This window comes from Capra hircus, chromosome 17, assembly GCF_001704415.2.
Source record: "Capra hircus breed San Clemente chromosome 17, ASM170441v1, whole genome shotgun sequence".
Lineage (NCBI taxonomy): Eukaryota > Metazoa > Chordata > Mammalia > Artiodactyla > Bovidae > Capra > Capra hircus.
In genome coordinates this window covers 67,676,822-67,703,644 of record NC_030824.1, presented here as the reverse complement: position 1 = coordinate 67,703,644, position 26,823 = coordinate 67,676,822, and the positions used below count along the sequence as shown (strand labels likewise).

Sequence of the window (26,823 nt, the reverse complement as noted above, 5' to 3'; positions counted from 1 at the left end):
AACCTCTTTGTTTATTTTTAAGACGCACCTATTCATTGCCACCTCAGGTATCTTTTTCTTAAACCTAGATTTGATCATGTCCCTTCATTCATGATGGCAATAGTGTCCCAAGTGGGGGTTTAGGAGGAAAATGTGACAACTTTGAATTTCATCCTTATAAACCTTTTGTGGTGTTTTTAATATAAATAATACAGACAGTAAATGAATGCATAAATTATCAATAAATTTAATAAACAATAGTTTAAATAATAAATAACAAAATTAATAAATTATTAACATATTTATTAATATGTATTCAAGGTATGCACACCACACTTTTTACTGAATCTATAGATATGCAGAATAAAATCTATCCTCCTTAGCATTTAAATCAGTTCAGTTCAGCCGCTCAGTTGTGTCTGACTCTTTGTGACCCCATGAATTGCAGCACACCAGGCCTCCCTGTCCATCACCAACTCCCTGAGTTTACTCAGACTCACGTACATCGAGTCAGTGATGCCATCCAGCCATCTCATCCTCTGTCGTCCCCTTCTCCTCCTGCCCCCAGTCCCTCCCAGCATCGGAGTCTTTTCCAATGAGTCAACTCTTCGCATGAGGTGGCCAAAGTACTGGAGTTTCAGCTTTAGCATCATTCCTTCCAATGAACACCCAGGGCTGATCTCCTTCAGAATGGGCTGGCTGGATCTGCTTGCAGTCCAAGGGACTCTCAAGAGTCTTCTCCAACACCACAGTTCAAAAGCATCAATTCTTCAGTGCTCAGCTTTCTTCACAGTCTAACTCTCACATCAAGCTCCATGAATCTGTCCATCAAGGCTTTTCATTGGATTTTTCCCATTTTCTCCCTCTTCCTCCAAGACATGCATCCTAAAATGTGACAGAGACTTTTCTAAAATGTCGTTATATTTTATAGGATGTTATTTTAACTTGAAATATCTGTTTTTTAATCCTATTTTTTTTAACTTTTAAGCATTTATTTGAATAAAACTTGATTCAAATGAGGAAGCATTCAACCAGAAATAGCTGGGAATGCTCCATGGACAGGAGCAAGAGACGGACTTTTATGGAAAAGGTGCTGAAGGAGAGCAAGATAATGATTGGATTGGCCGTAGTGACTGGATTCTGATTTGGAATCTGAAAAGAGACTGCCCTTGAACCCCTTTGGGAGGGACCATAGTGAGTCCTCCTTACTCCCCAGATGTCTCAGGGACCACATCTCCTGATTAAAGGGAGAGAGTGGGATGATTTGGGAGAGTGGCATTGAAACATGTATAATATCATATATGAAATAAAAAAAAAATAAAAATAAAAAGGGCTTCTCGAGTCTCAGGACTGCATACCCACTGGGTTGAAAGAGCCTTTTTGTTTGTGAGGACCTGTCTCAAGGGTCCCGAGGCTTCCCTCTATTCAGTGTTCGCAGTACATCTGCATCTGAGTAACAAAGATCCTCAGTCTTTTGTCTGTAAATCTGAAAGCTCTCAAGATGGAAATGTTTAAAAGCTCATTTGATGAGAAACCTGACTCAAACTCAAATGAGGCTATTTTTTTAAATTTATTTATTTTTTAATTGAAGGATGATTTCTTTACAGAATTTTGTTTTCTGTCAAACCTCAACATGAATCAGCCATAGGTATACATACATCCCTCCCTTTTGAACCTTCCTCCCACCTCCCTCCCCAGCCCTCCCCTCTAGGTTGATACGGAGCCCCTGTTTGAGCTTCCTGAGACATACAGCAATTTCCCATTGGCTATTGATTCTACTTATGGCGATGTAAGTTTCCATGTTACTCTCTATATACATCTCACCCTCTCCTCCCCTCTCCCCATGTGCATAAGTCTATTCTCTATGTCTGTTTCTCCACTGCTGCCCTGCAAATAAATTCTTCAGTATCATTTTTCTAGATTCCATATATATGTATTACTATATGATATTTATCTTTTTCTAACTTACTTCACTGTGTGTAATAGGCTTGAAGTTCATCCACTGCTGGGGGCCAGCGTGAGGAATTCCGCCCATGGCAAAGGTCATGAGGAAGGAGGCTTGGCATACGCAAAGGCGTGATCAAGCCTCAGGAAACCCCCTGTTCCCGAGCATCTAACCCCAAAACCAGAGTCTGTTTTATGCTCTCCCCCATAACCGTTTCTCTCGGAGAAGGAGTAAACATGCAGCTCCAAGGCAATAAAAATTCCTGGGCGTGACAAGAGTGTTTCAGCTTTCGGACTCCTCTGAAGGTTATCTAGCCCGCCTGTATAGGTTCGTCCGGCCACATGTGATTGTTTACAGCCTCCCAATCTGAGAGGCACGAGATGTTTTAGACTTACTAAAGGCAAATTATTTTGGGGAGTTAGAAATTATTAGTATAGTGTGTTGGTTAGGAATTATATTGGTGAAGGGTTCTTCATTTGTTGTGTCAATAATTGCTGCTAATTCCCTACTCTGGGTGGGACAAGGATGTCTCAGGTCAAACCTCTCTGCTGACAGACTAGCTTGTGTGACAGGATTATCCATACTGCTGCCACTAGGCACATGATTGTTTACTACCTCTCAACCGTAAACAGCACAGAGAGTTTTGGAGTATTTTGAGAGTCTTAATTAGCATAGGGCTTTTTCTTCTTGTTGAGTCAGTGATTGCCGCCAGGCCTCCATATCCTTAGGCACTTGGGAATATATTAATCAATGTATTTGGAATATAGCAAAGGAAATACAGTAGTTTTTGATGTTAGCAGTACTAGACTTTTTGAGTTAATGGATTTTCTCTTTTGTAATAGATCACTGTACTTTGTTATAAATCACTGTGTCCTTGCTATGTAAGAATGTAACTTTATCATATCTTAAGACTAAATAGATCTTAAGGGGAGCATTGGTGAAAGGATTTTCATTTGGTGGGCTGATGTTTGCTGCTAAATCTCCATGTTCCCTACACTTATAATGAATATAACTAACATATAGGAGAAATAAGTATTAACCTTTAAGCATATAGGAGAAATAAGTATTAACCTTTAAGATTAATCATGTTAACCTTGGGTTAAATAAATTCCTTTCTTGATTGTAACTCACTACACCCTCACCCTATAGGAATGTAACTTTATTTGGAGGGTGGTGCCTGGTTTAAGAAAAAACACCCTTGGAAGAAATAAGTTTTTTTGGTTATCAGAAAGAAAGGATCATAAAATGTCAGCAGGTCTCACTCATGGCCAGAAGATGATGTAATATCCCTAAGACCTTTTTTTTATATACATTTATGTGAAGCACCTGATTTTGATAAAGGTCAGGACTGCTGACCCCCACGTGACTCTGTATTCATCCCTATGTGTAACAAAAGGTATATAAGCAAACCCCAAAATAAAGAAATCGGATCAGTTTCCGGAAAGACTGATTCCCCCATGTCGCTTCTTTCTTGCTCCCTGTTTTTCTGGCTGAATTCCCATCTGGAGCATGGATGCTATTCCACGTAATCCAAGTTTTTCAGCCTCTTTTTCTCCACTAATCTTCCTACTACACTATCCATTTCTAATCTCTCTATACCTGTGATTAAATATGTATTTTTCCAAAGACGCCGACTCCGTCCCCACCTTCGAATCACCCTGGATCCACCGGGGCTGGACCCCGGCAATCCACCTCATTAGAACTTACTCAAATGAGTTCCTGTTTATGGCTAATATTGTGTATATGTACCACAACTTCTTTATCCGTTCATCTGTCAATGGACATCTAGGTTGCTTCCATGTTCTAAGAGCTATTGTAAATAGTGCCACAATGAACCATGGGATACACGTGTCTGTTTCCTCAGGGTATATGCCTAGGAGTGGGATTGCTGGGTCATATGGTGGTTTTGGTGTTTGACAGGGAGGCCTGGCATGCTGCGATTCATGGGGTCGCAAAGAGTCAGACACGACTGAGCGACTGAACTGAACTGAACTGAACTGATGGTGGTTTTATTCCTAGTTTTTAAAGGAATCTCCATACTGTCTTCCATAGTGACTGTATCAATTTACATTCTTATCAACAGTGCAAAATTGTTCCCTTTCCTCCACACCCTCTCCAGCATTTTATTGTTTGTAGACTCTTTGATGATGGCCATTCTGACCAGTGTGAGGTGATATCTCATTGTAGTTTTGATTTGCATTTCTCTGATAATGAGTGATGTTGAGCATCTTTTCATGTGTTTGTTAGCCATCTGTATGTCTTCTTTGGAGAAATGTCTGTTTAGGTCTTTTTCCCACCTTTGGATTGGGTTGTTTGTTTTTCTGGTATTGAATTGTATGAGCTACATGTATATTTTGGAAATTGATGCTTTGTCAGTTGTTTCCATTGCTATTATTTTTTCCCATTCTGAGGGTTTTCTTTTCACCTTGCTTATAGTTTCCTTTGCTGTAAGCTTTTAAATTTGATCAAGTCCCATTTGTTTATTTTTGTTTTAATTTCCATTACTCAAGGAGATGAGTAGAGAATCTTGCTTTCATTTATATCATCGAGTGTTCTGCCTATGTTTTCCTAAAAGAGCTTTTTAGTTTCTGGTCTTTACATTTAGGTGTTTAATCAATTTTGAATTTATCTTTGTGTATGATGTTAGAAAGTGTTCTAATTTCATTCTTTTACATGTAGCTGTCCAATTTTCCCAGCACCATTTATTGAAGAGGCTGTCTTTGCCTGATTGTATATTCTTACCTCCATTGTCAAAAATAATTTTCCCATAGGTGCATGGGTTTATTTCTGGGCTTTCTATCTTGTTCCATTGGTCTATATTTCTGTTTTTGTGCCAGTACCATACTGGCTTGATGAATGTAGCTTTGTAGTATAATCTGAAGTCAGGAAGGTTGATGCCTCCAGCTCCATTCTTCTTTCTCAAGACTGCTTTGGCTATTTGGGGTCTTTTGTGTTTCCATATGAATTGTGAAATTTTTTGTTCTAGTTCTGTGAAAAATGCCATTGGTAATAGATTGCATTTGATAGTATAGTCATTTTCACAATATTGGTTCTTCCTACCCAGGAACATGGAATATCTCTCCATCTGTTTATGTCATCTTTGATTTCTTTCATCAATCATAATTTTCTGTGGTCTTTTTTCTCCTTAGTAGTAGTAGTGTTAGTTGCTCAGTCGTATCCAACTCTGCGACCCCACAGACTATAGCCTGCCAGGCACCTCTGGGGAACCATGGGGTTCTCCAGGCAAGAATACTGGAGTAGAGTGCTATTCCCTTGTCCAGAGGATTTTCCTGACTCAGGGATCGAACCCAGGTCTCCTGCATTGCAGGCAGATTCTTTACCATTTGAGCTACTGGGAAGACCCTTTTGTCTCCTTAGGTAAGTTTTTTCCTAGATATTTTATTCTTTTTATTGCAATGGTGAATGGGATTGATTCCTTAATTTCTTTTTCTGATTTTTCATTGTTAATAGATAGAAATGCAAGTGATTTCTGTATATTGTTTTTGTATCCTGCAACTTTGCTAAATTCACTGATTAGTGCTAGTAATTTTCTAATAGTATCTTTAGGGTTTTCTGTGTACAGTATCGTGTCATCTACAAACAGTGAAAGCTTTGCTTCTTCTTTTCCAATCTGGATTCCTTTTATTTCCTTTTATTCTCTAATTGCTATAGCTAGGACTTTCAAAACTATGTTGAATAATAGTGGTGAAAGTTGACACCCTTGTCTTGTTCCTGATCTTAGGGGGAATGCTTTCAGTTTTTCACCACTGAGAATAATGTTTGCTGTAGGCTTATCATATATGGCCTTTACTATGTGGAGGTAGGTTCCTTTTATGCCCATTTTGTGACGAGTTTTAATAATAAAAGGGTGCTGAATTTTGTCAAAGGATTTTTCTGCATCTATTGAGATTGTTAATCTGGTGTATCACACTGATTGATATTCGTATATTGAAGAATCCTTGCATCCTTGGAACAAACCCAACTTGATCATGGTATATGGGCTTTTTGATATGTTGCTGAATTCTGTTTCCTAAAATTTTGCTGAAGATTTTGCATCTGTGTTCATCAGTGATATTGGCCTATAGTTTTCTGTTTTTGTGTTGTCTTTGTCTGGTTTTGGTATCAGGGTGATGGTGGCCTCATAGAATGAGTTTGGAAGTGTTTCTTTGTCTGCAGTTTTTTGAAAGAGTTTTACAAGGAAAGGCATTAACTCTTCTCTAAATGTTTGATACAGTTCTCCTGTGAAGCCATCTAGTCCTGGGCTTTTGTTTCTTGGGAGATTTTTGATCACAGCTTCCATTTCAGTGCTTGTAACTGGGTTGTTCACAATTTCTATTTCTTCCTGGTTCAGTCTTGGAAGAACTGAATTTTTCTAAGAATCTGTCCATTTCTTCCAGGTTATCCATTTTATTGCCATATAGTTGTTCAGAATAGTCTCTTATAATCCTTTGTATTTCTGCATTGTCTGTTGTAACCTCTCCTTTTTCATTTCTAATTTTGTTGATTTAATTCTTCTCTCTTTTTTTCTTGGTGAGTGTAGCTGCTGCTGCTGCTGCTAAGTCACTTCAGTCGTGTCTGACTCTGTGTGACCCCATAGACGGCAGCCCACCAGGCTCCCCCATCCCTGGGATTCTCCAGGCAAGAACACTAGAGTGGGTTGCCATTTCCTTCTCCAATGCAGAAAATTGAAAAGTGAAGGTGAAGTCGCTCAGTCGTGCCGGACCCTCAGTGACCCCATGGACTGCAGCCTTCCAGGCTTCTCCGTCCATGGGATTTTCCAGGCAAGAATACTGGAGTAGGGTGCCATTGCCTTCTCTGATGAGTGTAGCTAAGTGTTTGTAAATTTTGTTTATCTTCTCAAAGAACCAGCTTTTAGTTTTATTAATCTTTATTATTGTTTTTTTTCCCCCATTTATTTCTGCTCCCATCTTCATGATTTATTTCCTTCTACTAATTTTGGGGTTTTTTGTTCTCCTTTTTCCAGCTGTTTTAGGTGTAAAGTTGGGTTGTTTATTTGATGTTTTTCTTGTTTCTTGAGGTAGGATTGTATTGCTATAAACTTCCCTCTTAGAACTGCTTTTGCTGCATCCTATAGGTTTTGAGTTGTCATGTTTTAATTGTTATTTGTTTCTAGAAATTTTTTTATTTCACTTTTGATTTCTTTAGTAACCTATTGGTTATTTAGAAACCTTTTGTTTAATCTCCGTGTGTTTGTGTTGTTTTAGTTTTTTTCTTGTAATTGATATCTAGTCTCATAGCATTGTGGTAGGAAAAGATGCTTAATACAATTTCGATTTTCTTAAATTTACTGAGGTTTGATTGGTGACCCAAGATGTGGTCTATGCTGGAGAATGTTCCATGTTCACTTGAGAAGAAGGTGTATTCTTTAGTGTTTGGATGACTGTCCTGAAGATATCAATGAAGACCATCTCATCTAATGTATCATTTAAGACTGCTGTTTCCTTATTGATTTTCAGTTTTAATGATCTGTCCATTGATGTGAGTGGGGTGTTAAAGTCTCCTACAATTATTGTGTTATTGTCAGTTTCTTCCTTTATGTCTGTCAGTGTTTGTCTTATGTATTGAGGTGTTCCTATGTTGGGTGCATAGATATTTACAATTTTTGTGTCTTCCTCTTGGATTGATCCCTTGATCACTGTGTAGTGTCATTTATCTCTTGTGATATTCTTTATTTTAAGGTCTATTTTGGTTGATATGAGGACTGCTACTTGAGCTTTCTTTTGCTTCCCATTTGCATGGAATATATTTTTCCATCCTCTCACTTTCAGTCTATATGTGTCTTTATGTCTGAAGTGGGTTTCTTGTAGACAGCGTATATATGGGTCTTGTTTTTGTATCCATTCAGCCAGTCTTTTGGTTGAAGCATTTAATCAGTTTACATTTAAAATAATTATTGATATATATGTTCCTATTGCTGTTTTCTTAATTTTTGGGGGTTTGATTTTGTAGATCTTTTTCTTCTCTTGTATTTCTAGACTTTATAAGTCCCTTTGACATTTGTTGTAAAGCTGATTTTGTGGTACTGAATTCTCTTAACTTTTGCTTGTCTGATAAGCTTTTGATTTCTCCATCAATTTTGAATGAGATTCTTTCCGGGTAGAGTAATCTTGGTTTTAGATTTTTCCCTTTCAGTACTTTAAATATGTCCTACTGTTCCCTTGTGGCCTGCAGAGTTTCTGCTGAAAGATCAACTGTTAAGCTTATAGGGTCTCCCTTGTATATTACTTGTTGCTTTTCCCTTGCTTCTTTTAATATTCTTTCTTTGTGTTTAATCTTTGTTAGTTTGATTAGTATATGTCTTGGCATGTTTCTCTTTAGGTTTATCCTGTTTGGGACTCTTTGCAACTCCTGGACTTGATTGACTATTTCCTTTTCCATATTGGGAAAATTTTCAACTATGAGCTCTCCAAAATTTTTCTTATACCCTTTCTTTTCCTCTTCTTCTTCTGGGACCCCTATAATTTGAATGTTGGTGCATTTGATATTGCCCCAGAGGTCTCTGAGACTATCCTCAGTTCTTTTCATTCTTTCACTTTATTCTGCTCTTTAGAAGTTATTTCCACCATTTTATCTTCCAGCTCATGAATTCATTCTTCCACTTCAGATATTCTGCTATTGATTCTTTTTTTTTTTAATCATCTTTACTATCATTATTCTGAATTCTTTTTCAGGTAGTTTGCCTAGTTTCCTTAATTTATTTAGACTTCTGTGTTTCTCATTTGTTCCTTCATTTGTACAGTATTTCTCTGCCTTTTCATTACTTTTTTTTTAATCTTATTGTGTTTGAGGTTTCCTTTTCCCATGGTTCAAGGTTGAATTCTTTTTTCCTTTTGGTTGGTGCAGTGGTTTGTGTAAGCTTTGTATAAGGTGAGATTTGTGATGAGTTTTTTTTCTTCTGATGTGCAAAGCTGAGTGAGGTGGTAATCATGTCTGCTGATGATCTGGTTTGTATTTTTGTTTCATTTGCTGTTTGGATGAGGCATCCTGCACAGGGTGCTACTGGTGATTGGGTGATGCCAGGTGTTGTATTCAAGTGGTTCCCTTTGTGGAAGTTCTCACTATTTGCTATTCCCTAGGGTTAGTTTCTCTGGTAGTTTATGGTCTTGGAGTCAGTGCTCCCACTCCAAAGGCAGAGGGGTTGATTTCTCTGTGAAGATGCTTTTCATCTTAGTACTCTGGTCCCCCGCAGTGAGTGAGGTACTAATGAGGCCAGGGAGGCACTCAGGAGAGCCCTCCACCATCACCGCCCTTCTAGTGAGCTCACTCCCAGCACAGCTGGCACTTGGGCCTCAGTCTGTTTGCCAAGGGTCAGGCACTCTGTTAAAAGCTTCTTTCTAAATGTTATTTGTCCAACTGGAATCCCTTTCCAGGAAAGGTATATGTCCCCGGCATTTGTGAAATCCTTGAGGCTTTATTCATCCATTTTTTCAGCAGAATATTAAGTTCCTGATTATGGGCCATCATTCCAGACTTCACTGGGATGCACTATATTTCTTTTATGAAACTTAAAAAATTCAGAATTTCGAGACAAATACATCTGGTCCCACGTATTTAGGATAAAGAGCCTGTAAAATTTTCTAATTGATGATGGTTAGCCATAATAAATGCTTTCACACATATTATATCACTTCTTGCAACAACAGGCCTGCAAGGTGAGGAGGTGGCCCCACTTTGTGGAAGAGGCAGCTCAAAGTTGGGCCATCTTATGTTGTCGAAGTTGTGGTCCCAGAGGCAGGCAGGGCCAGATATTAGATCCAGATCTTCTGGCTCCAGATTGTTCTACTGTGCCACAGACCAAGCTGTACAGCATTTGTCTCATAAATGTTAAGTTCTTTGTAAACAGGGGCTCTGTTTTCCTTTTTCCTCTGAGACAAAACCCATGGTTGGCATTGCCTGTAACATGGTCTTTAAACATTCCTTCATGAAAGGTTGAATTTATATCATAGCAATACTTTAAAAGTCTCAAGTCCTGGGGGCTTTGGGAACAGATGAATCTCCATTCCAGTTACAGATCTGCTGTTTATAGTCTCACTTACTTTGGACAAGTCACTTAGCCTCTTTGTGCTTTGGTTTCCTTATTGTAAAAATGGAGGGCCCCATAAAGGTCTTTAGAAAGTGAGATTATAACAGTTGAAGGAGAAAATATATGTAAAACACACGTAACATTCATTCACAAATGGTTGTTATGACAGGAAAGTGTCCCCTGTTGACACATTTAATAGATAAAAATTAGGTTCATAAAAAAGAAAACTGAGATCTATATGTAATACTGTTGCTGCAAGAAGATTCACTTATCTATAACAACAAGCTTTGATTTGTCCATCTAACATTTTGCTTGTTTTGGGTAGCATGGCCTGATTCGGAGTCTTCATGGACAGCCCAGTAATGAACATCTTTGTTCTTGAAGGCCTTAAGGTGGAGTAAGCCTCATTTCTTCACATGTTTGCCACTGTTTCATTTCTTCTCCTACCTGCTTTCTTAGCATCTCCCCATCCCAGACCTAAATGATTTCTTGATCTTGAGGAGAAATTTAAAAGGACAAGGGAAGGAAAAATAAAGGAAAAGCAAAACTGGGAAAGAATCCAGCTCGAAGAACCAGCAGGGCTTTGTGAGATGGGGTGCAGCCTTTCCCATCCACAGCCCCTCAGTCCACTCCACCTGGGACCCATGGGTTACTTCAGTTTGCTGAAGACACAGCACCAGTCTAAATGTCAAGGACACAGACTAGATGGGACTGCCATTGTTTTTCTGTTTTTGTTTTAATTTTTTAAAATGTCTTTTAACTGGAGAATAATTACTTTACAATATTGTGATGGTTTTTTGCCATACATCATTTTTATTTCTACTGTTCGCTTCTTTCTTTTCTTTTTTTATTCTATTGAAATGCTGTTACGTTAATTGATTTTTTTCTCATTGTGTCTACTGTATTCATTTAAAACTGGCACAGCCCTGGCACTTTATTCAACTTAGAACATGCAAGATCACTATTTTTTATTCTTTCTCTGTTCTTTTTCAGTCCGCAGTGTTGGGTACATGGGCCCTCAGAGCATGAGAACCGGTTCCGAATTCACAGTCAGCTTCATCTCAAACAATAGTAAATGATGAGCTCTCTCTTGTGCCCTCCCTCATGCTCAGCACATACTCCCTCCAGAGTCCACTACCGCAGTCTCCCTTTGTCTTGTGCTAAAGCTGCTGCTTCACTGCCTTTGATTTTCCTTTTTGCTCGCTGCCTCCTGCCACAGTGGGAGAGAGAGAGACAGAGACAGAAAAGGAGAGAGAGAAGAGGATAAGTGAAGGAGAAAGCCCAGGCTGCTGTGACTTACCAAGGACTTTTGCCTAAGATGAAAGTATCAAAGTATACCAGATAGAAATGGGAAATGGTGCTTTGAAGTAGGAACATATGTTTTCCTTTAGAAAAGTAAAAATTGCAGGGATTATTTTCTTCTATTGTGCTCCTTCCTGCCCCTTGTTTTTAGATGAAGGAAGCACACACACAAAGCCAGTATGGGATCCATCTCTCACTATTTTAGGCACTCGATTTCTTTTCTAATATGTGGAAAATTTAAAATCTCAAACTGAACCTGGTGCTAAGTTTGTAGGAAAAGCTGCTTCACTGTCACCGGCTGTGCTGGACTTGATGATTCTTCTGGCTCCTACCTAGATTCCCTCCCTCCTTCCAGCCTTGCTGCCCTTGAGGGGCAAATCAAGCTACTCCTCTGCTTATAACCTTCAGGTGGGTCAGAGACATGGTCCTCTCGGAGGCCCACAGAACCCCTCGTGACCTTTCCCCGCCCTTTGATATCACCCACTGGTCTCCTTACTATTCTGATCAGGCTCGGGATGTCCCACACTCCTGTCTCAGGGCCTTTGCATGTGCTCTCATCTCTGTTATGCTTTTCCTCCAAATAACAGATCTGGTCCCTCATATGGGCCTGTCTTTACTCAAATTGCACCTTCTTAATGATGCTTTCCCCCCAGTTACCTATTTTGAAATTACACCTCCCTCCAGTACTCTCTTATCCCTTCTCCTTAGCAGTTAAAGATTATCTGGGCATTGAAAGTGATTTTTTTTCTCTCTTTGGGTGTCAGGAGAGATTTCCTAATTTAAGGAAATCTTAAGTAAGACCTCTTTGGCCTCTACTCTGAAATTATTACCTCCTAGAAGTTTTTTTTTTTTTCCTTTTATTTATTTATTTAAACTTTTTCTTCTGTGTTGAGGTATAGCCAATTAACAATGTTGTGATAGTTTCAGGTGAACAGTGAAGAGATTCAGCCATAGCTAAATACATGTGTGGTAATATAATGGTTTAAGAAATCAGTATTGGAGTACAGATACCATGCTATTCACATGAACTCATAGCTCAAGTTTAAAAGTAAAATGCACATATATATATGTGTGTGTATGTGTGTGTGTGTTAAAAGTAAAATGACTACATACACACACATACTTTTGGTTGTTTCAGAAGTCTATTCTAGGATCCTTCTCACTTATTCTGCATCCCAGTGTTCATGTGAGACCCATTTGTAATCACTTCTCATCCATCCAACAGGGTGGACTCAGTGCCCAAGCTTTTGTTCGTGTGGAACTGGAGGATGTAAATGATAATGAACCTGTGTTTAACCCATTAACCTATGTGACGAGCCTTAGTGGCCAGGCGCAGCTGGGCACCGAAGTCATCAATGTTCTTGCCACAGACAGGGATTCCGGGATGTATGGGACAGTGACCTACGAGCTCGTCCTTGGAGACCTGTCATCCTTTTTCACCATCGACTCCACCACAGGTATGTGAGCTTGGAATCAATAGCTTTTGCGTAAGAACCAGAAAATGAGTTGAAATTATTTTTTCCTTGGCAGGGGTGTTGCAGGACTCATGTCACCTTCCAGAAGGCATGTTGAAAAGAGCCAGGATTTGTTAGGCTAGGACTGGATCTGAGTCCCAGCTTTGCCTCTTCCTGGTCTTATGACCTTCAGTGGCCTCGTCTCCTTACCTTAGGAGTACTAATAATTCCTATGTTGCAAAGTTTCTGTGAGGATTGGCATGAAGTGAAGTGAAGTGAAGTGAAGTCGCTCAGTCGTGTCCGACTCTTTGCAACCCCATGGACCAGGCTCCTCCCTCCATGGGATTCTCCAGGCAAGAGTACTGGAGTGGGTTGCCATTTCCTTCTCCAGGGTATCTTCCTGACCCAGGGATCGAACCCGGGTCTCCAGCGTTCCGGGCAGATGCTGTAACCTCTGAGCCACCAGGGATTAAAGGTGGTAAATTATAAAAGATACTGGCTAGTAGTATTTACTTTGCAAATGTCCCCTATTTGTATGATCATCTAAGAATAACTTACGTCCTTTCAATGTATAAGTAATCCTAATCATGCAAAAAGCATTGCAGTGACATCCAAAGAGATGCCCTTCTGGTGCTATGCCTGGCATTCCCTTAATCTCTTCAGGTCTTAGTCTCATTGTTTCTGAAATGATACCTAAAGCTCCTATTAGGTCTCTTATGTGGTAATTGTGTATCTGCTGAAGAAATCGAGTGGGCAAACTGAACCTTTCAGAAGTAATCAATATTTAAGAGGTTGCCTCCTTTCCCTATTGGTTTGTTGTTAACAGAAATGTTTGAAGTGTTTGGTTATAAGAAAATATAAAATTTTAAGTGTATAATGTTATATTATAATCCTATGGAGATATTGCAGATATTCTGGTCCTAATAATGAGCCTTCAAAAAAGGCTTTTGCATTTCTTCTTTAACAAATTTTTATTTTCACTTAACCTGAGATCTTTCCTTTCACACAGTTTTCAGTGTACAGTACATTATCATTCGGCCTCCCTGGTGGTTCAGTGGTAAAAAAAAACCTGCCTGCCTGTGCAGGAGATGTGGGTTCCATACAAGATCTAGGAAGATCCCCCGGAGAAGGAAATGGTAACCCACTCCAGTTTTATTGCCTAGGAAATCTCATGGACAGAGGAGCCTGGCAAGCTACAGTCCATGGGGTCACAAAGAGTCAGACATGACTTAGAGACTGAATAACAACATTATCATTGACCAGAGGTACAATGTTACATAGGAGATCTCTAGGGTTTACTCATCTTGTTTTATTGAAACTTTACGCTCCTTCATTAGAACCTTCCATTTCTCTCTATTCACTGATCCCTGGCAACCATCTTTCCACTCTTTGATTTGATGAACTTGACTATTTTGGATATTTCATAGAGTGAAATATGTAATAACTGTCCTATGGAAGGCTTATTTCACTTAACTTTATGTCCTCCAGGTTTGTCCATATTTTCCCGTGTTTCAGGAGTTCCTTCTTTTTTTCAAGGCTGAGTAATATCCCATTGTATGTACAGGCCGCATCTTGTTTATCCATCCATCTGTTGATAGACATTAAGTTTTGTCTACAACTTGGTGACTGTGAATAGTGCGTCAGAACATGTGGGGGTGCAGAGATCTCAAGATTTTATTTTTTCTTGAAACACCTTCTCTGAGCATGGGTGAGATGTGTTTCTGTTGTGATGCTAATACTGATGTGAGGTGCTACACTGGGCTTTTGTGCACATTGTCATACTGGATCTTTACACCATCCTTTGTAATGACTGTATTCATTAGCAACAAATAATAACTGAGACAGGGAACCTGATGTAATAAGTTAGTTTGCCCTCTTAACTAGCTCCATTAGCTAAAGAGTTATTGCATCTTTCCTGGAAAGTGTATTTCTAGTGTGTATGACTGACCAGGGGATTAGTTGTTTACAATGACAGTCTTTATAAGACAAAACTTTCCTTGCTCAAGATAATCCACTGACATGGTCCTTTTAGCATTTCAAAGGTCAGACAAAAATACTTTTTTAGGAAATTAGTCTCTGCTTATCTTGACTTTTTCAAAATCCATCTGAACTGAGGACCTTAACTACTTGTCAAATTGTCAGGCCCTCCAGGGCACTAACATTGCCAAAAATATATAGGTCAGCCAGTAATCAGGGCACATGATCTAAAAGCATTTAGCAGATTGTTTTAAAAGACATCAACGCACTCATCCTCTAGTTTCCCTGGACAGTCTTGAAGAATTATCTGTACCGTATTGTGTTTTTAGGAGATATTTCTGTTGTGCTGGCTTTGACAGCCACAGGCTTCCGTTCCTGGCACGGGCATTAAACAAATGCCATCGTTAATCAGGGAGAACGCTTTAAGTGGTTACTATCTAGAAGAATATCTTGGTATTTTTTAAAGCAAAAACCAACTTTGTAATGGAAGGGGCCTTGGGATATTATTGTTGGCATTTCGCTGCTGGTGAATTTAGGGTGAAGACATTCTCAGTCTGACAAGGCTGAGAGTGCGGTTGCACCTAATTACAACTCATGAGAAATTCATGGGACCTGCTAATGCTCTCCTGTAACCTTTAGAAGAGAATGAACAGCGTTATGACTAATTGTGGAAAGAAGTTGCCTAGTGAACAGGTTGTCTCCAATTTGGACAGCTGAGTTCCAGTTCATCTGTTGGTTGACTACAACTACACACATTTTCTATTTTGTACATAATAGTTAGGCCTCCAGGCCCTGCCATAAAAACCGGTTTAAATGCTGATGTTCTCAAAGAAAGGAACAAGGAGCTGTACTGGAATATGGCTTTCATCTCCTAGATTTGTGTCTTTGTTGAACCGGTAAAAGGCTGGACTTTCTTGCTTTCATTTTAAAGGCCTGTCTCTACAGAGCCTGCCAGTAGATACACAGTCTCAAGAAATTGCCCCTATCAGTAAATATATATGGAGTAAATGAATAAATGAATTAGGAATAATTGAAAAATGATTTAAATTCTTATTACAGACTCTTAAGAAATTTCAGAGCAGTGCCACTGATAACAGAGCATACCTTCATTTAAAACCCCCTTTCCCCATTGCAGAATGGCACAGGATCCCAGGGCCTACCCCCACTTTTCTTCAGAACTCTCTCAGATTCCCTCTGCAGCATTACTATGCCAGCTCTTTTCTAGTTATATAAACTAAATACACTCATATACGTGTGGTTGTACATGGTTGTATAGTAGAGAAGACTGAGAATTGATAGCTGATTTATACATTGTCACTTCTTCCTGAAATACTCTAAAATTCTCTCTTAGAAACATTAACTCATTTACTCACTGGTTCCTTTGTGCTTTCATTTTGAGGCTTCCTATATCAGATATACTATTTTATAAGCTTACATAGGCTCCAGTTTTCCTGAAGACAAGAGATTTTCCACTATCTGTTTGTGCCATAACCAGGACTCATGCATTAGAAATAGAGTTCTTGGACTTACTGTGTTTAGCTGGGAAGGAAAATGTTTTGGAGAGGTGGTGTGGCGATGTCCTAGTTGTTTTCTCTTGGGTGTTTATCTCCCTGTTCTGTTTCTGGTTTTCTAAGTGTATTGTTGGTTCAAAGGACATTTTTGCAGAATGTGTCTCAACACCAGGAGAGAGCGATTGACTTGAGCCTTCACTTCTCGTATTCTTAGTTAGGGGTTTCCTTTGATGTGGGTACAAGGCAGACCACACTGTTCTGAGTTTTAAAAGGAGGGAACACAACAAACTTACTTATTGATAGCCTTTTTCATGTATTTTTAATCCCATTTTATGAACTATTGGTCAATTTTTTTTTCTACATTGTCCGAAGTAGTCTTTTTAATAATGTAAAAAGAACAATTTTTAGTTTTTGTGTTGATTCTATTTATTTAGTGATTTTACTCTGCAACAAGCATTACTTATAATTCAGATTATTTTAAGGTGGCAGATTTCAAGCATTTGTGTGAGTCTTTTATTGTTGCCCAAGTATTTCTTTTGCTAGGACTACCTATTGTTACATTTCTGTGATTTCTCTCTTTGTATGCTAATGATGCAAGAAAAAGTCAAAAGTTCTGAAAAGAAAGACAGAAAATGGAAGCAAGTCCATCGTTTCCACAGATATTATTTCAATGCCTACTATGAACCAAGCACAATTCTCAGTGTTTGGAATACATCAGTGAACAGGACAGACAAAAATTCCTGCTCAGTCTCATAGATCTGACAACAAAAGCTCACATTGCTTCACCTATTGTCTGTTCCGGGTTTAGTAGCGATGCACACAAAATCCAAATTTAACACTGCGGAAGGACAGGTAATTAAAAGGGCAACCGAGAGAGTTAAACAGCCAAAAGCAGCCAGTTATGTTATGGTCTCCCAGGCTCTTCATGACCTGCCCTGCTTTCCCTGTGGCCTCAGCTCTAATAATTCTCCTTAGTCTTGGTGCTCATTCTTTACACCAGCTACCATTTTTTTCTCTTCCTCCTCCTCCTCCTCCTTCTTGCCCCTTCACCTCCTTTCTCTGAGCTTATGTGATTCCTTCTTGGGCGCATCACATGTCTTCCCTTCTGCCCAGAACACTGGACGGCTCTCTCTCTTCTGTTCCCACACACATCCTCACCCAGCTAATGGCCCAACTCATCCTTCAGAGCTCAAGTTATAGGTCCCCTTTCCATGGATGCATTTTCTGACGATCCCTTCCCCAAGCACATTAAAACAGGCACCCAGTTCATATTCTAGAACAGCTTCTCTTTATATTATAATTACATGTTTTGGAATATTTGATTGTCTGTGCCCCACCGACACTGTCTGTTCTGTTCCTGGCTCCCTTTCTGGTTACTAGCTCTGTTCTGGGATGTAGATGGTACAAAGTATGTGGCTGTCAAATAAAAAAGAAAGAATGAGATGGAATTGTTGCCACAAAAAAGTTTGTAGTCCAATTGAACTGACAATAATAGTCCTCACAATACACAGGGATGATATTGGTGGGTGCCAGAGAAGGGAGGGGTTGGGCAGGTGAAAGGGGTCCAAAGGTACAAACTTAAATTTATAAGATAAATAAACTCTGGGGATGTAATGTACAGCATGGTGACTGTAGTTAACAATATTATATTGTGTATTTGACAGTTGCTAAGAGAGTAGATCATAAAAGTTCTTATCACAAGAAAAAGTTTATTAATGTAAATATGTATGTGATGGTTGCTGATAATCATCCTCACAATGCATATATATATATATATATCTCAAAGCACTAATTTGTACATCTAAAGCTAATACAATAGTGTATGATCAATTATATCTCAATAAATAAATGTAAAAAATCATGGTATGGAAGTACATTAATTTTTAAAGTTTAATACTGGAAACGAAATAGATGGTGCATACCACAGTACAGAAATCTATCGAAACATATGTGGAAATGTAGAAAGAAAAACACATGTAGAAGATCAGAGACTTAATAATTTTATCCCGAATGTCACATATTGTGAGTGCAGCCACACACAGTAGGGTAGTGTTTGACCAAAAGAAGCTCAGCTATCTGGCATCTTAGTTTTTAACAGATGGTAGTCCACGGTTAAGTTATTTTATCTTCAGGCTTGTGTTAGGCAAGTTCTTTCTGTTGTGCATCAAACTGAATGCCCATTATCAGGTTAGAGTGAGAAAGCGTGACTGTCACAGGAGTGGGGTTCTTGAGGCTTCGTGCGCAGCCTGCTTTCTGTACTCAGGCACACTGTGGAGAGAGTCAGATCAGTCTGGGGAACTACAAATAGCACTGACTTTTAAAGGGAATGTGGTAATGTTAATAGTTAGTGGTACCAGATTAAAATGACCTGATGGGCCTTCTCCTTCATAACAACGTCCTTGCCAGTAGAACAAAGCCGTGGAGGCCTGCTGACTCACTGCGCCCTGCATTGCTCTGCTGCCCGTCAGGAGGGAAACGCCTGAAGGCTGTTCTCGCTGTTTTTCTATGGCCTGGTCTGGATGTGTGCTAACAATTACCTCCCTTTCTCCTGCTTTTCCTGGGATTGTTGGCTACCCTCTGGTTTAGCGTATTTTAAAAGATAAAATTTAAAAAAAAATGTTAAAAAAAAATGAAAGATATGTTCAAATACAATCAAGGGTGTCTCTCACCTGAACAATCTAGAGCAGGAAAGATAGACAGAGGGATAAAGGAGGGACTCCTGCAACATTTGTCTGTGGAGCTGAGTGCTGACTGGCGTCTACTGGGCATGGGCTCTGTGGTGGAGACAGCTGGGGTGGGGTTCAGTCCTGCCTGCAGAGGCCAGGGCTCGGGGTCTGAGCCGTGCCCGCTTTGCAGGAGATGAGGAAGCGGTGCATCTGAAGAGGGACATGGTCGTGTCTATTATGGCAGCCTCATGTTCCCTGCAAAAGCCAGGAAAGCTCTAGTGATGGAAAGTGGTTTCTTTTTTTTTTTTTTTTTTTTGGAAAGTGGTTTCTAAACAGCTGCCCGGGCGGGAGAGCACTGACGCTCCAACGTCAGCTGGCAGCTGTCCACCGAGGATGCTTCTGCTGCTCTCCTATCCCCTCCTTTGCCCCAGATGCTCCTAGATGGTTCAGAAACTCACATTAGCAAGATGAGGAAGAGGAGGAGAGTGAGGTGAGGAAAGAAAGAAGCTAACAACTTCTGACCTGTAGCACATGTCTTACCTAAGCTTTTTTTTCCCCTTAAATTACAGCTGTTTATTTATCTTTAATTTTGGTAGAGTATAGTTGATAATCCCTGGTGGCTCAGATGGTAAAGAATTTGCCTGCAATGTGGGAGACCTCAGTTCAATCCCTGAGTCAGGAAGATCCCCTGAGAAGGGAATGGCAACCCACTCCAGTATTCTTGCCTGGAGAATTCCATGGACGAGGGGCCTGGAGGGCTACAATCCATGGGGCTGCAAAGAGTCGGACAGGACTGAGCAACTAAGACTTTCACTTTCCCAGCTCAATCATGTTGTTTCGTCGCTGTCACGCCCGACTCTTTCGCGGCCCTATGGACTGTAGTCAGCCAGGCTCCTCTGTCTGTGGCATTTTCCAGTCAAGTGTACTGGAGCGTGTAGCCATTCCCTTCTCCAGGGGATTTCCTCGACCCAGGGATTGAACCCGTGTCTCCTGCTTTGACAGGCAAATTCTTTACCACTGAGCCAACAGGGAAGCTACATAGTTGATTTACAGTGTTGTGTTAGTTTCAGGAGTCCAGCAAAGTAATGCCGTTACACATACATCCATTCTTTGTCAGATTCTTTTCCCCACCTGAACTCAGCCTTAGAGTTTTGATTATTCCATGGACATTCATACTCTATTAAACTAAGACTCTTCTGTGACTTAATGTAACAAAAAGAATTTTAATTGGTTGCTAGTGATTATGCAAGTGGCAGGAGCTTCCTGAATTTTCACATAGGGTCAAGAGAAGAAAAGGTAGCCATACAAAATAAATTAAAATAGAAAAGAATAAAGGCACTCTATGGTTGAATACCTTTATTCTTTCCTGTTTTAATTTATTTTGTATGGCTACCTTTTCTTCTCTTGACCCTATGTGAAAACTGAATACCATAAATTGTGCTTTTCTATCATACTTGTTACATATATTTATGACAACTCAAGATGATGGCGTCTGGGGTGGAGAGATGGGCTACATGATGATCCAGAGCTACACTAGGTGGGTGTGGTTTAATGAAGGAATTTTAAATCATGACAAAGTTTAAATATAGGAAATACACAAGATAAGGGTTTTGAGCATCAGTGTGTCATGATGATATTTAAGAAAAATTTCCCTGGGAGTAGTGTGTTGGTTGGATTAAAAGACTAGAAAATTTGAACAGGGAATATATATATTAATTAACAGAAAATATGTAATAATAATGTTACTATTATTATCCAGGGATAGCATAATAAAACTTGTACTGAGGAGATAGTAATAAAAATAGAAAGGAACTAATCTGAGAATATTTTAAGAGGAAAATGATATAGAGATGATGATTAATTTGATTTATTGATGAAAGAAGATAAGTCATGTACAATTCTTTAATTTTAACTGAATGATAGATGATCCAACTGATGTCAAATTGACAAATACCCCAGAGGAAATGCCCCCTAGAAAGAGGTATAGAGCTTAATTCGGGTGAGAGGACATGGGGAGATACTATAGCAAAGTAACTCTTGAAGTCATGAAACATATGAATATTTTGATGGAAATAATATATAGCTGTGGTCTTCAAACTTTAGAACACATGAGAATTACCAGTAGAGATCTTTAGAAATTCAATTCCAGCATCCTTTCCCACTTCTGTAATATTTCTTTTTTGCTGTTTTTCAGGCATTGAGTCATGTCTCTGCAAGCCCATGGACTGTAGCGTGCCAGGCTTCCCTGTCCCTCACTATCTCTCTGAGCTTACTCTGATTCATGTCCATTGAGTTGGTGATACTATCTAACCATCTAATCCCCTGATACTCTCTTCTCCTTTTGCCTTCAGTCTTTTCCAGTGTCTCAGACTTTTCCAATGAGCCAGCTCTTCGCATCAGGTGGCCAAAGTATTGGAGCTTCAGCTTCAGCATCAGTCCTTCAATGAATATTCAGGGTTGATTTCCTTTAAGACTGACTGGTTTCATCTCTTTGCTGTCCAGGCTTTCTTTGCAAGGAGCAAGAGTCTTTTAATTTTAATAATCTTTCTAGACATCAGGATATCTAGGTAAGAGCCTGAAAAAAAATTTTTTTAAACAAGTAATCTAGATGATTTTGATGCAGGTGGCCCAGGACACCCTTTGAGATCTCTCAGAGACTATAAGAAGAGCCTAGTACGAAGACAGAGAAATGCTTTGAACTCTAAGCAGTAGGAAGGACTGTGGATCAAATTCACGAAATTGTTAGGAAAGGCAAAAATAAGATTATAGCATAACCAGAGCTAGGGGCTCTGGTCCAAGAGCAAGGGGCTGGCATAGATAAGATACACTGTAAAAGGCAAGGGGCATGAGGGTGGAGGCAACATATAGTCATCTATCTTTTACTCACATCCTGCCTGTAGCTTTTGGTTTCAGTTGTGTTTCTTATAAACAACATATTGTTGAGTAATTTCTCTCTTTTTTAGAGCATTTTGTCCATTTTGAAGTCTTTCCCAGTCAAAATCTGCTGTTAGTAATGAGTCTAACTCATATTAACATATTTCCTCATGTGATATGTGATTTTCTATTGTGGGCTTGAATCTTTGTCTGAGAGAATTCTTTTAATCCCAGGGATGAAGTTGGGTTCCTCTGAAGAGTATTTGTGTTTCCCTTGCCTAAGCACCCTCAGTTCAGTTCAGTTCAGTCACTCAGTCATGTCCGACTCTTTGTTACCCCATGAACCGCAGCACGCCAGGCATCCCTGTCCATCACCAACTCCTGAAGCCTACCCAAACCCATGTCCATTGAGTCGGTGATGCCATCCAACCATCTCATCTTTTGTTGTCCCCTTCTCCTTCTGCCCTCAATTTTCCCAGCATTAGGGTCTTTTCAAATGAGTCAGTTCTTCATATCAGGTGGCCAAAGTATTGGAGTTTCAGCTTCAACATCAGTCCTTCCTTTCAATAAACACCCAGGACTGATCTCCTTTAGGATGGACTGGTTGGATCTCCTTGCAGTCCAAGGGACTCTCAAGAGTCTTTTTCAACACCACAGTTCAAAAGCATCAATTCTTTGGTGCTCAGCTATCTTTATAGTCCAACTCTCACATCCATGCATGACTACTGGAAGAACCATAGCCTTGACTAGACAGACCTTTGCTGGCAAAATAATGTGTCTGCTTTTTAATATACTGTCTAGGTTGGTCTTAACTTTCCTTCCAAGGAGTAAGTGTCTTTTAATTTCATGGCTGCAGTCACCATCTGCAGTGATTTTGGAGCCTCCCAAAATAAAGCCAGCCACTGTTTCCACTGTTTCCCCATCTATTTGCTGTGAAGTGATGGGACCGGATGCCATGATCTTTGTTTTCTGAATGTTGAGCTTTAAGCCAACTTTTTCACTCTCCACTTTCACTTTCAAGAGGCTCTTTAGTTCTGCTTCATTTTCTTCCATAAGGATGGTATCATTTGCATATCTGAGGTTATTGATATTTCTCCCGGCAATCTTGATTCCAGCTTGTGCTTCCTCCAGCCCAGCGTTTCTCATGATGTACTCTGCATAGAAGTTAAATAAGCAGGGTGACAATATATAGCCTTGACATACTCCTTTTCCTATTTGGAACCAGTCTGTTGTTCCATGTCCAGTTTGAACTGGTGCTTCCTGACCAGCATACAGGTTTCTCAAGAGGCTAAGCACCCTAGGGAAGGAAAAATCTATATTGTTTTCAACTAAATTCTTGACTTGAAATTTTTCATATCATCCTTTATTGTGAATTCAGGCTAAAAACTACTACTACTTATGTTTATGAATTCTCAAAGGACATTTTTACTCCTCTGTTTAGAACACCAGGTTTCAAGTCGCTAATTTTCACTTGGCAGGCAGGGATTTATTTCTAGCTTCCTCTTACATTGAAAGCTTTGTGGATCTAATTTTATTGGAGGAACTCCTGTGGAACACTCCCTCTCAACACTGCCCTCATCCCCAAAGGCCCTGGTCTTGTCTTCTGCCTCCTGAGTTCCACGAAGTCATTAAAATAAAAATTCAAGGACACTAGGATTTGGCAAATACTCTGAAGGTCAAAGCTGAATTCATGCTGTATGCACTCTAGGTGCATCACTTAATATTTTAGTGCCAATTTTTTGTTGTATTTAAAAGAATATATTTGATATATTTTTATATTTCTAGCAGCAGTTGCTTTCAGGGAGGAGGTGGTCAGTGTATTTAGTATCAAAACAGTGTTCCCTTTAGTAATTCTTTTAGTGATGATTTCTAAGAGGTAAATTGTCTATCTGTCCTGGCCTTATTTTATGCTTGTGATAATTAATTTAATGTGTCAACTTGACTAGGCTATGGTACCTAGTTTTTTATCAAACACCAGTCTAGATATTGCTGTGAAGGAGTTTTTAAGATGTGATTCACACTTAACTAAGTAATATTTGGGTAAAGCAAAAAATGTTCCATAATATGAGTGGGCCTCATCTTATCAGTTGAAGGCCTTCAAAGAGAAGACTGATATACCCCCAGGAAGAAGGAATTTTATCTTTAGCTGCATTCCGACTCAAGACTGTGACATCGACTCCTGCAAGAATTTCTAACCTGCTGGCCAGCCCTGAATTCCAGATTTGCCAACCCCTACATGAGCTAGTTCCTTAAATGTCTCTAGTCTCTCTACATGTATTCCTTCTTCCCCTCATTCCCTATCGTCTCTCCCACATCGCTGTCTCTCTATCATTTCCACTATTTGCTTTTGTTTCTCTGAAGAATTCTGACTGATCCAGTATTCATACTTTAAAATAGCTTATCTGAGTAGAAAATTTTGAATAGGCAATTGTTTTCTTCCATAAATTTCACAATATTGCTTTATCCTTTGACCTCTGTCATTGCCATTGAGAAGTCAAAGAATTATTCCATTATGGGTTCTCAGTTTTTCTTCTCTTGTTGCTGCTGTAAGATTTTATCTTTGTCTCTCCTTATTAAAAAATGTCACTTATGTATGTAATTATCAGTGTCTCCTTTTCCCATATATGAGAATACATTCCCTTCAGAAGTGCCCAGCAGTTGCACTGACCTTGCAGTGTGCCCTGGGGTGGTTAGTACTATCCTCACTGTGACTTCTCAAAGGCAATCTAAGTGCCTGCTGGCCTTGCCCTTGAAGTTTTGAACACCAGCCATGAGTCACTCTCTCAGGCATTTGGATATCAGCTGCAAGGAGTTGCCCTGGGCACTGGGTACCATCCGAGCAGCACCACCCCAGAGCCCTTCCTCTCCCTTGAGGTAGAGCTAGTACCACTGCCTCTTCCTCTCTGTCCTTGCAGCCCCGGAGAAGCCCACTGCTCCATGCAGCGCTGCTCATTCTCCACTTCTTACGGGTTTCGCTTCTCATACATGTGTGGTCAGGCTTGCCTGGTGGCTCAGATGGTAAAGAATCTGCCTGCAGTGCAAGGGACCCAGGTTCGATCCCTGGATGGGGAAGATCCCCTGGAGAAGGGAATGGCAACCCACTCCAGTATTCTTGCCTGGAGAATCCCATGGATAGAGGAGCCTGGCGGGCTATAGTCCGTGGGGTTGCAAACAGTCGGACATGACTGAACGACTTCCACGTTCACCACACAGGTGTCTTTGGTTCTTTTCATTGCATCGTCTCTAATATTCTCAGTGTGGTTTCTGTTTCCCTGATTGGTTCCTGACTGACACAAGTACCTGTCATCTATTTAAATACACAAAAGAAGATATGAAGATAAGCAGGCATACCTACTAATACATGACCCAGTGGCCCTCAGGGCTTTCTGTCACACTGTTTTGTCCTGAACATCTAGACAAGTGTATTTATCAGTTGTGTTGCCTTTTGAGTGGTTGTTCTTAATGAAGTATCATGCTTTTGTTTAATAAAAGTTTTTGAAAAATCTTAGAAATCCTAAAATTTGGGGATTTTTAAAGTAGTTAATACAAGAATTGGACATTTTCAGAGAGTAACTAATTGTGTCTGAGATTGCTGGGTGATTATCATCATCCTAATTTATAGATGAAGGGGATAAATCCATGATAGATTTAGGTGACTAATCTGTGGGCATTCACGGAAGTCAGTGCAATTTGTGATAGTATGGAGACAGTACTTGGCACTTGGTATTGTTGAAAAGATTTCCTGATATGTAAAACTGACCATCCCATCATTGCAGAGGAGTTTCAGGTAGATTAATACTTATATATTTTATATATAGACATATATATAATTATGTATATATGTACACAATACAAGTATGTATAAGTATGTATAGACATGTATGTATCTATGTATACACACATATATAAGTATATGCGTATATGTGAATGTAAACCATCTTAATGCAGACACTCGAACAAAGGACATACTTCTGAGATGTCTGTGAAATGACACCTGAAGTAGTAAGATAATGGGCATTTTCTTTTAAAAACCTTTTGAAAAACTAAAACTAGGAATATTTACCTTGTATGGTCAGGCTCTTATACAGTGTTATTTGTTTTAAAAGGCTTGAAAAATGTTTTCTCAACAAGGCCCTTCCCTTTGGGAAGGGGGTCTCCTGCCACTGCCCACCAGTGAGTTCATGTCTGTGAATGACTGCTATATGTGAGGCGCCTGCCTACCAATGCGGCAGGTGTATGAGATGTGGGTTTGATACCTCAATAGGGAAGACCCCCAGAGTAGTAGATGGCAGCCCACTCCAGTTGTGTTTCTTCCCTGAGAATCCCATAGAGAATCCCATAGTCCACAGGGTGCAAAGCATTGGACATGACTGAAGCGACGTAGCAGGCATGCGAGCCAAGCCCTCATCGTAAGAGCTAACACCGTGCAGTGCCTTAGCTGCACAGCATTTAGCACTGGCATTCAGCTGTTGATCAGTGAGCGTGTATTTCTGAAGTGTGAAGGTTCTTGACAAAGTTATATTTGTCCAGCTGTCTGTATTTGCCGCAGTGTCTCCTTTTCTCTTCTCTTTTCCTTTCCTTCACATTTGTTGATCTGTAATATAACAAATTAGATGGACATTTATCAGTGAAATTTTGTTAGAAAGCTAGAAAATTAATCTTGCTGCATGGAATACCATTCTGTGTGGCATGAAGCATAGACTAATAAAAACCACAGACAACTTATGTGTTCTTTTTGGTCCCCATTGTCAAACCTTTGAGACTACCAAATCTCATTAGCAAATTATCTTGATTTAAAACACCAGTTTCAGAATTTGGAGATGAGGCCCATTGAACACTAGATTACTCTCGCCAGAGATAATGCTTTCAACTAAGAGAGTAAATATAGTACAGATATTTATTTTATTACATTTCCCGATTTACCATATGTTGTTGGGACACATTTTGCTGGTAATTTGGGCATTGGTAACATTATTTCTGTTTGTATCTGGGAATCACATGTTCAAACACTTTTATATAGGTAATTTCTACAGAGCATGTTTATCTCCACCTCAAGGATTCATTTAATTGA

The 26,823-nt window shown here is 39.6% G+C and overlaps 1 protein-coding gene across 1 annotated transcript in view; it reads left to right on the top strand.

Annotated features, from left to right (window-relative positions):
- Nucleotides 1-26,823, top strand: part of DCHS2 (dachsous cadherin-related 2) — a 349,085-nt gene that overhangs the window by 160,833 nt on the left and 161,429 nt on the right. Inside the window, exon 3 of the mRNA XM_018061397.1 lies at nt 12,496-12,727. Within this exon, the coding sequence (XP_017916886.1) occupies nt 12,496-12,727 (232 nt within the window). The remainder of the gene's footprint in view (nt 1-12,495; nt 12,728-26,823) is intronic.